We start from the raw sequence: 17287 nt of genomic DNA on the forward strand, positions 1-17287 counted from the left end.
AATGAAAGAAGGGTATTCTGGTCAGGCTAGCAAAAACGCCGCTCCCAGGATAGGGGCCCGCGGTCCCCAGCAGAGCATGGGACCGAGAAGACCTGGAACCTTTGCGTTCCCCTGAGCGCTCCCCAATACATGTCCTCGTCCACGCCGGGGACCTCTACCTGCACCTTCCACAGAACCGTCTACCCCGACTCAACATGGCGTTAGAATCCCACAAGACACCTTTGTCTTTAGTTTCCAACTGGAGGCTTTACCCCGCCTATTCGTCACAGAGATCACCGCCCAAGGTCCGATGCCCGCCTAGCCCCTCGACGCGTCCGAGCGAGGGGTCCCTTTTCAAAACGGCAGTAGACCCCCGGCTGTTTGGGGGGCCCTGTTTCCGTTTCCGGGACCAGAAGCCGGAAGTAGCAGTTGAGGGGCCTCTTCCTATCCCCAGCTGCGGTGACTGTGAGAGGAGGGCGAAAGGCCATGGCGGCGGTCGCAGAGAGTCCGGCGGCTGCGGCTGCGGCCGAGGACCGAGAGCCACAGCGTGAAGCGGTGCCGGGCCTGGAGAGCCAGCGGCGCCAGATCGAGAACGGCGAGAATGGGCGAGGGCCTCCGCTGCGGGCGGGCGAAAGCTGGTGAGGCGGAGCTGCGAACGGAGCCTCGGCTTGGGGGGACGATGGGGGCGTTGGGGACGGGGCGGCGAAGGTCCGCAGGAGAGGTGCCTTGGGGCGGGGGAGTGGCCTGTGAGACTGAGGACAAGAGAGGCGGGGAAGTGCCTTGTCTGGGAAAGAGGCGGGGCCGGGCCTGTGTGGTGGAGCCTGCGGCCTGAGAGCCGGAGGCGGTTTGTTGTGGAGAGGCAGGGGGGCGGATCTTTTTTTTTTTTTTTTAAACATCTTCATTGGAGTATAATTGCTTTCAATGGTGTGTTAGTTTCTGCTTTATAACAAAGTGAATCAGCTATACGTATACATATATCCCCATATGTCCTCCCTCTTGCGTCTCCCTCCCACCCACCCTATCCCACCGCTCTAGGTGGTCACAAAGCACAGAGCTGATGTCCCTGTGCTATGCGGCTGCTTCCCACTAGCTACCTATTTTACGTTTGGTAGTGTATATATGTCCATGCCACTCTCTCACTTCGTCCCAGCTTACCCGTCCATTCTCTAGTAGGTCTGCGTCTTTATTCCCATCTTGCCCCTAGGTTCTTCATGACCATCTTTTTGTTTGTTTGTTTTTTAGATTCCATATATATGTGTTAGCATACAGTATTTGTTTTTCTCTTTCCGACTTACTTCACTCTGTATGACAGACTCTAGGTCCATCCACCTCACTACAAATAACTCAGTTTCATTTCTTTTTATGGCTGAGTAATATTCCATTGTATATATGTGCCACATCTTCTTTATCCATTCATCTGTCGCTGGACACTTAGGTTGCTTCCATGTCCTGGCTATTGTAAGTAGAGCTGCAGTGAACATTGGGGTGCATGTGCTTTTTTGAATTATGGCTTTCTCTGGGTATATGCCCAGTAGTGGGATTGCTGGGTTGTATGGTAGTTCTATTTTTAGTTTTTGGTTTTGCTTTTTATTTATTTTTGGCTGTGTTGGGTCTTCCTTTCTGTGCGAGGACTTTCTCTAGTTGCTGCAAGCGGGGGCCACTCTTCATCGCGGTGCGCAGGCCTCTCACTATCGCGGCCTCTCTTGTTGTGGAGCACAGGCTCCAGACGCGCAGGCTCAGTAGTTGTGGCTCACGGGCCCAGTTGCTCCGCGGCATGTGGGATCTTCCCAGACCAGGGCTCGAACCCGTGTCCCCTGCATTGGCAGGCAGATTCTCAACCGCTGCGCCACCAGGGAAGCCCTATTTCTAGTTTTTTAAGGAACCTCCATACTGTTCTCCATAGTGGCTATATCAATTTACATTCAGGGGGCCGGGTCTTGAGAAGAAAGGGCCACGGCGGCGGGGTCAGGCTCGCATGGTGGAACCAAGAACCTGGGAAGGAGACTGTCTCAGCAACAGAGCGGGACAGCATGGTCTGCGCGATGTAACGTAGCATTTGGAGGCGGCCCGCGGTGCTCCGCTGCGCCTGACAACGGAGGCGAGGCGGGTGACGTCAGGCGGAAGAGCGAAATCGGAGCCGAAAGGCTGTGGGGGCGGGGGCAGTCGGAGCCTGCGTGATGGAGGGAGCTGGAGCCTGGGAACGAGGCTTGTGACGTAGGCCGAGGGGCGTGTCCTGGGGCCGAGGAAAGACTGCAGAGGGGAGGTGGTGCCTTGTGAAGCAGAAAATGGCGCCTGCGAATGAGCAAAGTTTGTGACGCGGCGAGGTTTTTGCCTCTGGCCGAGCCCTTCTTCCCAGGACGGGAGAAAGTGCAGGTGATTGGCACGGGAGGGGCCTTCGATGTTACATTTGTTTTCTGTTTTAGTACTGCTTTGTTTTTGTAATCAGGAACAAATAGCTTTTTAAAATGTCAATGCGTATCTTGATAAATCGGCTTGTTTAATTGATTTGCTAACCAGTGCTTGAAATGTACTGTTCCTGGGTTCATTTTATTTCTCGCCGAGTTGCATCTCGTTTTTTAAGTTGTGAAATACGTAAGACCTGTAAAGATTATATGAAACGTTTACGTAGCCCAGGTTGATGGACATTCTATAAAAATAAACGGCCTGTGTTCTTCAAAAATTTCAAGGTCGTGAGAGACAAAGGATGAAGAACTGTTCCAGACTGAAGAAATTAACGGGATTTAACGAGTCATGATAACTAAATGCAAAGTGTGATCCTGGGTTGGATCCCGGAGCAGAAAAAATAAATTATTTAAAAATCAGTTTTTTCTCATAAAATGAATTTTCTCTCTTTTACTGTAAAAGATATGAACGGGGAAATTGGTAAAATTTTACTAAGGTCTGAAGATTAGCTATTAGTACTGCTAATTTCTTGCTTTTGATAACTGTATTGTGAGTATGAAAGAGAATATCTTTGTTTTTAGGAAATACATGCCGAAATATTTAGGGGTAAAGAACCATCGTGTAAGCAAGCTTACTCTGAAATCGCTGAAAGGATGGCATATATAAAAACGTATTTAAAGAAATAATCGAGCAAATGGGTAAAATTTTAAATTTGGAGAATCTGGATGAAGGGCACACGGGAATTCTTTGTATTATTTTTGCGATTTTTCGGAGTCAATTTCAAAGTAAAAAATTTAAAGAATAATAAAAAATTTGTGAATTAACCAACTAGGTTAAGATTCAGACCGTTACCTTAAGAAATCCTTCTGTGCCCCTCCCAGATGAAGGTCCCCCTCCCTGCCACGGGAAGTTATTATCCTGAATTTTTAATTTCGTTAACGTTTCCCCACCATTGTATGCATCCCTAAGTAGTATTTGTGGTCTAAGCTTTTATTTTATTGAGGATATATATGAAATCAGACTGGACGTACATGGTGTGCCCTTTGCATCATGTCAGGTGGGTACTCGGTATCCACATGACGTCATTGGTGACGTTAGCCTTGATCACTTGGTGAAGGTATCTGCTGGGTTTCTCCACTGCAGGTACTATTTTCCTCTTTCCGTACACAGTAATTCTTTTTAAAAATAATTTATGTCCATCCTTTCCTCAAAATGTTTTAACAGTCTTCCTATTTTATTCAATGTAAATGCTAAAATTCTTACAATGACTTGCAAGGCTTTAGGATTGCGAGGCTGGTCCCTGGCTCTGATCTTCTCCCATGCTCTTCTGATTTCCCTCCCCCTCACTTTCCCCATCCGGCCATATTGGACTCTTGCTGTTCCTCGAACGCCTCAAGCATGCTCTCACCTGAGAGCCTTTAGGAGTGAGGTTTGCTCATTTTACAGAGTTCTTTAATCACAGTACTCGCGAAATATATATTCCTGTTACTGGAGAGACAAGTTGAGATTCCCCAAATCGGAAATATGGAACTGAGCAATTTGTTTTACCATTACACTATAGCTCTCCAGCAAGGCAAAACCTCAATCCATCCTGAGAATAAACAACAATAACAGGAACATTTTTATAGCCCATTTGGAGGTGTTCAGAAGGACGGGGGGGGGGACTTTGGTTTCTGCCCCATCCTACCTTTACAGCCTTGTGACAATACCCTTTAAAATTATTCCACCAGTACCAGGTTTCCTCTTGGGGTGTTGAAAATGTTTTGGAAGTAGATAGAGGTTGTGGTTGCACAACGCTGAATGTACTAAATGCCATTGAATTGTTCACTTTTTAAATGGTTAATTTTATGTCATGTGAATAAAAAATTATGCTCTGTCAATAAAAAAAATTTATCCCATCGATGTTGGTTCAGTATTGAAGCCAGTTTATCTCTGCTTTTGTGGATAATATCATGCAGCATTTTTCCTTAGCTCCATTTTTTAATGCTTATCTAGAGCAGAGCACCTCAAGATTCTTTAATTTGCTGTCTATTTTATAGGGGTTTGCTGCAGTGGTCAGGAAATTTGTGCTTATAAAGCATTTCAAAGTCATGGACTAACCCCAAGTCATATACCTAATATCCATATTAATATTTGCACCTTCTATCTTTTGTCAGCTGGCAGGTCTGGGTGGGGGCATTTAATTAATTTGGCCATCTAAACTGATTTAATTTCTAGGAGAAGCTTAAATTTTAAGAGAAAATTCAAATCTGTGATAGTTTAGCCTCCTCGGCAAATTTTCGAGGATGAACCATCTAAAACAATTAAATCTGGGATAGCTGAAGGAGTCTCTAGGTCTGTGCAGGGTGTGGATAGTTTCCTAACAGAGGTAAGCAAGCATGAGGTTCTCTTTGTTCAGGTTAAGGAAGGTGGGTGGCTGGGTTCAGTGTTGCAGAATCGACTGTGATGTGTGAAGGGGAAGCAACGTCTCACTGGAGCTTAAGAGACTAGCCTAGAAATGCTGAGGGTTTTCTGTCAATGGAGAAGTCTGCACAGCACGGGGAACCGTTACCTTTAATGAAGACCCTAGAACTAAACCGACTGAAATTTTCACACGTTTGGTTGGCGATTGCTGCTATAGCTCTTACACAAGGTAAACATGCTTTGGCCACTGGATCTAATGAAAGACTGAAATAAACAATAGGCCTCTGACAATTCCCCTGTAATTGAGTCGGCACCCCTAGTACCTGTTCAGACTTTTTGTGAACCAAAAAGGGAAAGGGGTTTGTGAGTCTAGCGTCCTGGAGGGGGGATCTTTTGGTAGACAGTTACTGTACTAGTCTTTGTTGCTTGAACATGAGTATGCTTTTTAGCTTGAAAAGTATGCAGTTTTTGAAAGATATTTACATTAGTATATCTAATTATATATAATTAACAATAACTAATCTAGGAAGATAAACTTTCTTTTTGGTTTGTCATTTTTAAAAATATCAAGTTTGAAAAATGAAAGCTTTTCTGAAATTTTCAAGTTAATTAAAATTGGGGGAATTTTGGATAAACCTAATGATGCTATTGTCATTCCTTTTATAGGGCAAAGGAGCAGATCTTTGTGGTATCTCCCAGAGATAGTTTAGACAGAAAAGAACATCTTAACAGTGTTGTTATTCTGACTTTGGCCTGAATTTGCGAAAGACAAAGGAAGAATAGTTGTTTTTTAACAAGATATAAATTGAAGTAAAGACAAGAAATATTTATAGTCAACCTCGTAAAACACAGTGATAAACAACAAAGATTATTAGGAGCTTAACTTTTTTTTAAAGCAAGAATTCTTTTTAGAAAATGAGCTAAGGAGATGTCAGAAGGTACCAAGAGTTAACAGTAATTTGGTGACAGAAAAAGGAACTTCCAATCTGGGCATAAATTAATGTAGTCATTTTACAGAAAAGGGCCCAAATTCTAATTTTTCTCCTTTGGTACATTATTCATGTAACAATTTACAGAAAGGATTTATTTATATGCGTGCCTTCTTATTTATGTATGTAGGCTTATACAGATATATAAATAATGAATTTAGAACAAGGTAATAGCACATTTACCATCTGAATAAGCTAACAACCTTTTAATAAAACAAGTAGGAAACCATCTCTTAGTTTATATCCATATTTCTATTTCCCTGTAATTATTATACCTAGTGTAATGATTAACCAGAATAACCAATATTTTCTCCAGACACAAGAGAAATCTAGAGGACAGACAATGTTTTTAGTAATTTCTTTCCGTAAGCACGTATTTCATATCATTTTAACAAATTTGAGGAAACACAAACATAAGTGACTTTAGGAAGATCCATTTTATTTCTGTATACTAGCAACAAGAAATTAGAAAGTTAAAATTTAAAAGATACCATTTACAGTAGCAACCAAAAAAAACAAGTGTAGGAGTAAATGTAACAATGTGGGTGCTTTTTCATTAGACAATGACAACTCTGTCATGACTGCCACCTGAGCTGACAGATTATGAGCCATCCCAATTCAGAGATGTTAAAGTTTTTGTGTCTTTGAATTGAAAAAACATGGTAGTGATACTTTGTGAAAATTTATGTGAAACTTAAGTCTTCTATGATGGCTTTAGAAATCCAGGTTGTAGCCAGGTCTGGAGGTTTTGCTTACCACTCTAAAAAGTGATTTTAGTGTTAATCTTCCTTAAAAGTCTGCTTTTAAAAAAAACCCATTGAGCTGTGGCTCCTTTTGCTTCGAAGCTCCCATTAACAATAAACTAGCTTTACTGAGTGAATTAACCTCATAGGCCATCAATGGAGGCAATTAAAACCTTGAAGGGGAGGTGAAGGTGCAAGTGGCAGAGGGTAAGGTCCGTGATGGGGTTTTCTAGATGAGTGATGGGAAGTGTCTGTGGCTTGAGCCACCGGGGTGGGGAGGGCGTGTGTCCCTGGCATGAATGAAATACGGGGTCTGGGGGGGGTGTCACTGCAACCCCCAAAATAAATAAATGAATAAAAAACAACCCACAGAAAAGTTTGCCTATTTGGGCAACATGTGACTATTCCAGGGTTTTTCTATCTCTCCATCCCCCTACCTTTCTGATCCTTTTTTAAACAAAGAAAAGTTGCCATTTTAAGGAATCCAATTTATAGAGTTAAATCGCTGGAAAACTAATGTTTACGTATTTTTCAGCAGTTTTGTAATTTTTTAAAGTGTTTATTTGAGGCTGTTAAATACTTGGGACAGCCTTTTGTGTGTCAAAAATTCCATAGCAGGGACTTCCCTGGCGGTCCAGTGATTAAGACTCCGCACTTCCACTGCAGCGGGCAAGGTTCGATCCCTGGTCTGGGAACTAAGATTCTGTATGCCACGGGTGGGCGCAGCCAAAAAAAAAGAAAAAAAAAATTCCATAGCAGAGCAGGTTTGTGTTGGGGTTGGAGGGGGGAACGAGGATTATGTGTACATGAACTTTTTTGTCTAAGCCCTGGGATCGGAACAGTAACAGCTAATGTTCATTTAGCACTTATTATATGTCAAGTATTTTGCAGACTTCAGAATTTCTCATGACGTTTTACAACGGCAGATTTCAACAGTCCTAAATGTTTATCCTAGTAGTGCATATAAAAGTCTCCTTTAAAAGAGAACAGGTCAAACTGCACTTAAAGGTGGTTCAGGTGGTAAATTTTATATGTTTTTCACCACAGTTTTACACAAAGAGTGAGCTAGTCACCATACACTTAGAAATTTACTCTAAAGCCAAAATAAATCCTAAATAAAAAATTATTTTAAAGATGGCAGTATACAGTTTTTGAAGGAAAACTTTATGATTCTTTTAGCAGTTGAAATTCTTTTTGATTTCTGAGCGGGTTTTCAGAATTTAACAATCCATTTCTTAGCTGAAGATTTTTGTATCCTTTACAAACACTGCACATTTAACAAATGCCTGAAGTCTTACAACATTAGCTGCAAATAGCAGTTATTTTGAACCTAATTTGACTGTGTTACCCCACAGACTAATACAAGTGAATGATTGTTTATTCCATAATAAAGTCTCCTGTTTTCTGGCACCATGGGTATGGGTATGGGGTTTGTTTTTTTTTTCCCTTGGTTTTTTTTTTTTTTTTTTGCCGTTATTGAGCACACTTTCTGTTTTTAATCAAATCTCTTGTAGTATCTTAAGAAGTTAAGCATTCTGTCCGAATCTGGATTTCACTGAATACATTTTGCTTCTAATTTATTTTTATATGATGCTGAAAATTTTTTTAAATGTTGAATTCTGGGAAGAATTTCTTTTTTTAATCGGAAAAATAGTTGGCGTATAGCGCTGTTATTAGTTTCAGGTGTTCGTGAAACGTGTCATCTTGACTTGTAAACACGTGTTGATACTTTTAGTCTAATAACCATGTGAAGTGGTACCACTAACCCCCAGATAGCTGTGTGACACCCCTGTCACCTGTCTGGTCCAGGTTCCTCGTGGAGCGGCACTGGTACAAGCAGTGGGAAGTACACGTGCAGGGAGGAGGCCAGGACCCCAGCACCTTCCCTGGCTGCATCAACAATGCTGAGCTCTTTGAAGGTACCAGGCTTCTGCCTCCCCACATCAGCCTAGCCTGGACTTCTTGTCATCTTTGTCCCAGCAAATGATCATGAGCCCCTTTTCTGTGCTAGGTCATTGGTGAGATGGCCAGAGTGACTCATCACTTTCCTTCCCTGATTGTTCCTCTGCCACCTCCCCCCGCCCTCCTGCAGACCAGGTAAACTGGCGCCTCAAGAAGGGACTGGTGGAAGGTGAGGACTATGTGCTGCTCCCAGCGGCTGCTTGGCATTACCTGGTCAGCTGGTATGGTCTAGAGCATGGCCAGCCTCCCATTGAACGCAAGGTATAGTGGGTGGAGAGGGTGCTGGGGGGCGGCTTTTATAGTGGGGGAGCGTAGGAGGAAGGCCTCATAGGCCCAGGATGGGTCCAGACCTGTGTGTTCACGTATGCTGTATCCATACACCTGGGTCGGCCCTCTCCTCCTCTCCCAGGTCATCAGACGGTATCTTGCTGTGTCCCCTGCATTTGCTCGCCTGTGCGTGCTCCCCTCACAGAGCCTCGTACGTGTGTCTATGCCACGTGTGTTTGTCTGTGTGGATGTTCCTCTGATCTCAGAGGTCGTCGTTCCTGTGTCCGTGTGTGTGTTGGGTGGGTACACCTGTGTGTGCATCCTTCCCTCCTTCCAGGTCGTGGAGCTGTCCAGCATCCAGAAGGTTGAAGTGTACCCAGTAGAACTGCTGCTCATCCAGCACAGTGATATGGACACAGCTCACACCGCTCAATTCAACCGCACAGATTCTATTGGTGAGTCTAAGGGTCGCGGAATAAGTTGGCATTCCCAGCCACGGTCACAGCTCGGTGACCTAAGGAGTCTGACGCCAAGATGGATGGATCCTCCAGGGTTCCAGGAAGACCTTGAATGTGCTCCATCACCCTCCACAGACCTAGTTCTGCGCACCGCTCAAGAGCAGTTTCTGGTGAGCCCCCAGGAAGAGACACGGCTGTGGATCAAGAACGCGGAGGGCTCTTTTGAGAGGTTGTGCAACACACGTGTCACGGTGCTTGACGCCGCTCTCCAGACTGGGCAGGTAAGGGTGGGGAGGGCTTCTTGGCCCACCACCCGTGCTCAGGTTGGGGGAAGTGAGGGCTAGGTGTCCGTGGGCCCTCCATGAATGCCTTTCCTGATCTTTACTCCTCTTCCTCCAACCCAGGTGGTCATCATGGAGACCCGAAACAAGGATGGCACTTGGCCCAGCGCACAGCTGCCCGCCATGTGAGCCCTTGGGGTTTCCAGTCCAGAGTGGGATCCCACAGTAGGCAGAACAACTGAGCCCAAGAGCACATTCCACCCACAAGTAGTAGGTCCTCAGCTGATAAGAGTTTCTCATCCGTCCCAGGAGCAGCGCGTCGGAGGAGGATGAGGACTTCCAGGGCCAGCCGGGCATCTGTGGTCTCACCAATCTGGGCAACACGTGCTTCATGAACTCGGCCCTGCAGGTTGAGCCATTAGGTCTAGGTCTGGCACTGCGCAGGGATGGATTTGAGCATTGGAGATTGGGGACAGAGCTAGGGGGGTACTGCAGGGCAAGGGGTCAGGTTGGAAGCTGGGGCCCCACAGTCTGGCTCGACATGCCCACGTTACTTTCTGAAACGTTAATGCCTCTTCCTTCCACTTGCTCCCTGCTTTCCCTTGTCTTCTCTCCTTTGTCACCACATTCTTCCTTCTCCTGAAATACTGCTCTCTTCTCTCCCCTACTCCCCTGCCCCTTCTCTTTCTTTCCCCTTCCTCCTCCCTCCTGTCTCCCTTTCCTCTGTCCCCACCTTGGTTACCTCTCTCTCCTCTTCATGCACCTGGCCCCTGCCTTCTGCAGTGCCTCAGCAATGTGCCACAGCTCACCAACTACTTCCTCAAAAACCGCTACCTGGAGGAGCTCAACTTCTGCAACCCGCTGGGCATGAAGGGGGAGATTGCAGAGGCCTATGCGGACCTGGTGAAGCAGGCGTGGTCCGGCCACCACCGCTCCATCGTGCCCCACGTGTTCAAGGTGTGGCTCAGCCCTGGCCGGCTCCTCTGCGCCCCCATCCCCCAACTCCCTCACGCTCTGACGGCCCTGCCCATCTTCTCAGACCAAGGTCGGCCACTTTGCGTCCCAGTTTCTGGGCTACCAGCAGCATGACTCACAGGAGCTGCTGTCGTTTCTCCTGGATGGGCTGCACGAGGACCTCAATCGTGTTAAGAAGAAGGAATATGTGGAACTGTGCGATGCTGCTGGGAGGCCAGATCAGGTGGGTGCTCCTGGAAGACCCCCATCCTGAGAGCCTCACTAAAGCCACTAGGGCCTCTGCCTCAGGAATCTTCTGGCCTCCCTGGAGTATCCCGCACACCACCATTTTCTATTAAGCTCCTCTTCCCTGACCTCAGTCCCAACCTTGGCTCCAACGCCACATCTGCCCTCACACCCAACCCAGAGTTAACCCCCACCTGGTCTCCTGCCCCAAATAACCCCCGGCCCTGACAGTGAACGCAGTCGCCAGATAGCCCTCGCTGTAACTCTGCCTCTGGACTTTACCGGTGGCCCTAACCTTAACTTTAATCCCATGCGCATCCACCCCACACCATGGTTTTCCCCGGCCCCGGGCAAGCCTCACCACCCACCACGGCACTCAACAGGAGGTTGCTCGGGAGGCCTGGCAGAACCACAGACGGCGGAACGATTCTGTGATTGTGGACACTTTCCATGGCCTCTTCAAGTCCACGGTGGTGTGCCCTGATTGTGGCAACGTGTCTGTGACCTTCGACCCCTTCTGCTACCTCAGTGTCCCACTGCCTGTGACCCACAAGAGGGTCATGGAGGTCTTCTTTGTCTCCATGGACCCCCGCCGCAAGCCAGAGCAGGTATGGGGGGAATGGGGACAGGGGACGTAATGAGGGACATGTAGTCAGAGTTCGTTTGATTACTCTGCCGTACCTCAGGGTTTCCTTCCCTAGCTCACCACACATCCTTCTGCTCTTTTGTGGATACCGTTCCTCCCTCAGCACCGGCTCGTGGTCCCCAAGAGAGGCAAGATCTCGGATCTGTGTGTGGCTCTGGCCAAACACACTGGTGTCTCGCCAGAAAGGGTGAGGCTCTGCAGATAGAAGGAGGGTGGGATTCAGGGGCAGGGGGGCAGAGAGAGGCAGAAGGGCCTGGGGGAGACCTGGCAGACTGACCGGTCCCCTCTCCGCATCCCATTCTCAGATGATGGTGGCCGATGTCTTCAGTCACCGCTTCTATAAGATCTACCAGCTGGAGGAGTCTCTGAGCAGCATCTTGGACCGAGATGATATCTTCATGTGAGTGAGAGGACCAGGGGAGATGAGGGCTTCTCAGCAACCTCCTCTGTTAACCACCTTTCCTCTCCCTTCCTCGGCCTGATTCACAGGGCACCTGCGCGGCTCGGGGCTTCGGCCATGTGTCTTAGTGGGGCAGGGGGCTAGGGGCTGCCAGTGAGTGGGGCGACACATCCTTATACAGGGCGTCCTTGGGTGTTTTCCTCCTTGTTATGTGAGGGAGGCTCCTGTTTCTTTATTTTATTCAGCACTTAACTAGTACCTCGTATGTACCAGATGCTGATCTGCACTCCTTACTCACATTGCAGGCCTCAAAAACCAAGTGATTTTTGAAATGGGGAGCACTAAGATGCTTTCTGAGCATAAGAACATTCAGAGCAAGTTTGAAATCTTCGGGTAACTAAAACAGAAGGTGCTTTATGAGTAGAAAAGTTTTTGTAAACCAAGCAGTTTAGTTTTCCAAAAAGAAAATGGTTTTAGATCCCTGTGTCACAAAAAAATTTTTGTTAACTCCCTCAGTGCTCTGATAACACCGAAGTACTTCATCTAACATCACATAAACAAAGGGCTGTGTAAGTCATCCAACAGTTTGTAAAATGCAGAACCCTGGGTGACTCTTTGGACCCTTTTAAAAATATTTTCAGGCTGTGAGTGGTGAGTGGCTGGAGCAACTGGGGTAGAGTCCTCGAATCCCTCCTGGGTGTCCTGATCAGGTGTGACCTGATGTCCATCCCCCACAGATACGAGGTGTCAGGCAGGGCTGCTATTGGCGAGAACTCCAGAGAGGACGTTGTGCTTCCTATCTACCTGCGGGAGCGCACCCCAGCCCGGGACTACAACAATTCTTACTATGGCCTGATGCTCTTTGGGCACCCGCTCCTGGTGTCGGTGCCCCGGGACCGGCTCTCCTGGGACGCCCTGTATCACATCCTGCTGTACCGCCTCTCGTGAGTCTGCCCTTTGGGATCAGGCAGGGAGGTGGGGTCAGAACTCAGACCCGGGCGTCTAGCTGCTTAGTTGCCACCTCCCGTCTGCATCCAGAAGACAGCTCAAACTTAACATGGCCAGAGAGGAACTTGTAGGCTTTTTTCTTTCTCTAAATTTCTGACTTTGCTACCACTTCTCCTAGGTGCTGGGGATACACAGAGGTGAACAAGACAGACAAAATACAGACTTCATCTTGTACTTAATTGTCTCTTCCTTGGAGAGGCTTGGTTGTTTGTGTTTTTACTGATAGATTTTCATCGTGCTTAAAATCCAGAGTCCTTACCAAGGCAAACAACAGTGCGCTATCTGGCTTCACCTCTCTCTCATGTTGCACTTACAAGTGCTCCTCAGAGGCCGTCCCTGATGGAAATTTACAGCTGATCGTGGGCCTGTTTACCAGTGGCTTATCATACTTAAGATCCACGCTCCTTAACTGTGGCGCACAAGATCCTACATTGTCAGGCCGCCTCTTCCCGTGTCCCTCTGGCATCTCCTGAGACCTTCCGGGCTCCTCCTTAAGAACTGTTAGTGTGTGGGTTTACCAGTGGCTTCCCATCATAAGCAAAGTAGGATTCTGGACTCTGTCCTCCCTGCCCTCGGGTCCCTCCTTGAGAGTCTCCTCTGCTCTGTCGGCAGACGCTATGTGACCAGACCCAGCTCGGATGACGAGGATGATGGGGATGAGAAAGGTGAGGAAGAGAAAGGAGAGAGGATCAGCAAGGATGAGGGTCTGTACAAGCAGTCCCATGGCCTGAGGAAGGGTCAGGGGGTCTGGGGTCGGTCTGGCCCACACAGGGTCCACATGGATGTGTATTGCAGCTCAACCCCCTGGGGCTCACACATTTCCACCTCTGACATCCTCTCCTGTCCCAGCAGACCTGGAGGATAAGGACAACCTCCCTAAGCCTGGACATGTGGCTGGGGGCAGCTCCCAAGACCCTGGGCCGGAGCAGGCTGGGCCCAGCTCTGGAGTTGCGGGCGGGAGCCGGGCCCCCGTGGACAACTCCCCTGGACCATCTCACTGGCCCCAGAGAGCACGGCGCAAGCACCTCTTCACCCTGCAGACAGTGAATTCCAATGGGACCAGCGACCGCTCGACCTTCAACGAGGATACCCATGGTGTCTCCTTCAGCTGTGAGCCAGGGTTGGGGAGGCGGGAGGGGGGGTTTCCTTGGCAGCAGGGCCCATGACCACCTCCCCTTGCCCCCAGCCCAGCCGTACATTGCCATCGACTGGGAGCCAGAGATGAAGAAGCGTTACTATGACGAGGTGGAGGCTGAGGTAAGCGAGATCCTGGGGATGGGAGGCACTTTCACCTTGTGCCACACACACCCTCCCCCACCTCCGCCGAGCCGAGCCGTGGCCGCAGAGCTCCCAGGGCCTCGGATTCCTAGCTTCAAAGTCCGTGCTCTTAACCACTCGGCGTGCGTCTTCCACCCCCACTCCTTTTTATCCCCCCCCAACCCCCGTCCTCATACCTGGCTGTCCACTCCCCCGACCTAGGGCTACGTGAAGCATGACTGCGTTGGGTACGTGCTGAAGAAGGCTCCGGTGCGGCTGCAGGAGTGCATCGAGCTCTTCACCACCACTGAGACCCTGGAGAAGGAAAACCCCTGGTGAGGGACCAGAATGGGGCCTCTGGGGGTGCAGTTGGGTGGGACCACCTCCCCCAGTCCGTCACCACTAAATACACCTCCTTCCCCCTCCCCCTCGCTCGAAGCCTTCCTGCCACTCTGGCCACCAACACCCCAAGCCTATTCCTACCTCAGAGCCTTTGCCTGGGCTGTTCCTTCTCCCAGGGTCGTTCTTCCTCTTGTTATCTACAGGATTTGACCTCCATTTTGCTCAGGTCTCTGAGCAAATGTCACCTTATCAGAGAGACCTTCTCTTACTCTTCTGTTAAAAGCCACTCCTCCCCCAGCCATCAGCTCCCTCCATTCCCTCTCTCTAGCTCTGTAACGCCACTTGATGTCACATCCTAGATCCCCTTTTGCATCGTTTTTTGTCTTTTCTGTTAGAGTGAACCCCTTAAGGGGGAAGACTTTTAAGTTCACTGTGTGTCTCTTCTCACTGATTATAATGGTGCGGGCTGTGCAGTAGATACTTGTTAGATCCTTGCAGAATAAACAAAACAGAAAAAGAGAACCAAAAAAGACAAAACCAGTCTCAAAAATAAGAGCGGCATCTCCGTGGAGCAGAAAGGGAATAGAAGTACAAAGTAGTGCCAAAGGACTCAACAGTAGACCGTCAGTAAAGACCTGGCGAGTGAGTCAGTGAATAAAATAGAAGAGAGAAAACTGGAGTGAGAGAGGGAGGCTCTAAAAGAAGACTAGTGTCTCACAGACCGGAAGCCAAACAAAAACACACGCCAGTACAAAAGTGTATACAGTGGGGAGTTGGTAAGTACTTGGCAGGATTTTAACGTGTCAAGAGAGCAAACTGGAGTAACAGGCAGGCTAGGAGTAAGAGCAGCATCTCTGGACGAGACGTGGCCCACGAAGGCCACACGGCACAAGGAGCATGCGGTAGGTGCTCAGAAAGTGTCTGTGTCCCGACTCGGGCTCCATCTCTAGGTACTGCCCCAATTGCAAGCAGCACCAGCTGGCCACCAAGAAGCTGGACCTGTGGATGCTGCCGGAGACGCTCATCATCCACCTGAAGCGCTTTTCCTACACCAAGTTCTCCCGCGAGAAGCTGGATACCCTTGTGGAGTTTCCTATCCGGTCTGGGGCCCGGGGAGGCTGGCTGTGGGGGGAAGGCAGGCAATGGGGAAGGGGGCGCCAGCAGTGTTATCCCTCTCCCCACCCACAGGGACCTGGACTTCTCCAAGTTTGTCATCAAGCCGCAGAACGAGTCGGCCCCAGAGCTGTACAAATATGATCTCATCGCAGTTTCCAACCATTACGGGGGCCTGCGGGATGGACACTGTATGTGCCAGGCCGTGGCAGGGCCGTGTGCCGGGGGGTCAGGATGTCCCCAGTGGGTGTCCTCAGATGTGTGAACGGGTGGCGAGGTCATCAGGGTGGGAGGAGTGAGAGAGCGAACGTGGTTGCCTCTTAGGGGCAGGAGGGTGGGTGAGGACAGCTTCCCCTCTCTTACAGATACGACATTTGCCTGCAACAAGGACAGCGGTCAATGGCACTACTTCGATGACAACAGTGTCTCACCTGTGACTGAGAATCAGATTGAGGTGTGATTTCCATCCTCCCTTCTCCCGACACCCTCCTCCCCGGTCCACACTGACTCCTGTCCTCTCCTCGCAGTCCAAGGCAGCCTATGTCCTCTTCTACCAACGCCAGGATGTGGCACGTCGCCTGCAACCCCAGCCCAGCTTATCTGACCCCCCAGCATCCCCAGCCTGTGGTACCCCAGCCAACTTTGAGTTCATGGATATAAACTGAGGGGCCCTGGCCCTGCCACAGGGAAGGAAGCCATGTCTGCTCTCTTCCTTCCCGGCTCCAGCCCTGTCCTCTTACCTGTGTTAGGTGCCCCATGCCAGACGCCACAGGCTTAGTCGTGGCTACTGTTCTCCTGTGCTGCTATATTGCTTTCTCCTGGGGAAGAAGAGGTATGTCTCCTTCCGGCAGTGTGTTCCCTACCTGTGTTTGCCCCTTAGAGCATTAACCCTCCCTTCTATTCTCTATTTATGGTTGTCCCCTTCCCTCTTGTCCTCAACCTGGGGTGAACTGAGGGGGTGGTGGTGGGGTGCACCTGAACACAGAGTGTATTTTCTTATTGAGACTCTGTACTTTCCGCTGTGTACATATAAAAGTGCCAGTGTGTTCCTTGGCAGTGTGGGGTTTTTTCTTTTCACATGATTACCAAGCACCAGTTCTGTGCCTGTGTGCTTACTGAATGCCAGGTGTGTGATGGCTGCTGCTCTGAGTGCACTATCTGTGTGCCAGGTACTATTCTAAGTGCTTCTGAAGCACCATCTGCACACCAGACACGATTCTCAGCACCAACTGCATGCCCAGTGTTTTCCAAAGCATTTTGGAAATATTGACTCATAATCCTCACAACAGTCTCACACAGGAGTTGTCATCGCCAATTTCAGATGGGGAAACAGATACAGAGGTCAAGTAATTGCTTGAGTTAGGTCCAGAGGTCAGTACACCTTATCAGTTACACTGGAGTAGTCCCGGAGGGGACGTTTGACCTCCCTGGACCCAGGATGGGAATCTTTGTGGACATGACCTGCACTACAGGTGATGTGGGAAAGGTGTGCCTGGAACAGACAGGCATCCGTGTGGGCAAATGGGTGGTTTCCGGACGTAAAAGATACTAACCAGACCACCTCGCAGGCCCCCAGTAGTGTCCTCTGAGGAGTGGGTACATCTGGCCCAAGGCAGCCAAACTGACAGGACAGATGTGCCGTGTTTGTGTCGCCCCTATGCCTAGCCTCCCACCATGACTGCAGCTCCCCCACCAGGCAGGGTCCCCTCAGCCTCATGCCACAGAAGAGTGAGGTGGTGCACCTAGCACAGAATGGGTGCAGCATAGTGTGTCTGAGCATAAGATGCCACCTAAGCACTGCACAGCCCCCACCTGAGCCCTCCCATAGGCACCAGC

At 48.9% G+C, this 17287-nt stretch overlaps 1 protein-coding gene across 7 annotated transcripts; it reads left to right on the forward strand.

The window, feature by feature from the left end:
- Positions 1–409: 409 nt before the first annotated feature.
- On the forward strand, positions 410–16500 carry USP11 (ubiquitin specific peptidase 11). 7 transcript variants are annotated; one of them, XM_068532876.1, is made up of 21 exons: positions 410–617; positions 8327–8436; positions 8610–8740; positions 9084–9201; positions 9298–9485; positions 9609–9670; positions 9795–9894; positions 10269–10442; positions 10525–10683; positions 11069–11293; positions 11435–11518; positions 11637–11731; positions 12469–12675; positions 13352–13404; positions 13592–13849; positions 13926–13996; positions 14219–14331; positions 15289–15438; positions 15527–15642; positions 15817–15905; positions 15979–16500. In XM_068532876.1, exons 1-21 carry the CDS (start codon positions 466–468, stop codon positions 16114–16116), a joined length of 2793 nt encoding a protein of 930 aa, XP_068388977.1. In that variant the 5' UTR covers positions 410–465; the 3' UTR covers positions 16117–16500. The 7 variants fall into 7 exon arrangements, with proteins under 7 accessions (XP_068388977.1, XP_068388975.1, XP_068388976.1 ...); XM_068532874.1 differs by having other exon boundaries at positions 448–617; positions 9340–9485; XM_068532875.1 differs by having other exon boundaries at positions 448–617; positions 9340–9485; positions 13592–13834.
- Positions 16501–17287: the final 787 nt, after the last annotated feature.

The sequence above is a fragment of the Eschrichtius robustus genome, chromosome X, assembly GCF_028021215.1.
Source record: "Eschrichtius robustus isolate mEscRob2 chromosome X, mEscRob2.pri, whole genome shotgun sequence".
NCBI lineage: Eukaryota > Metazoa > Chordata > Mammalia > Artiodactyla > Eschrichtiidae > Eschrichtius > Eschrichtius robustus.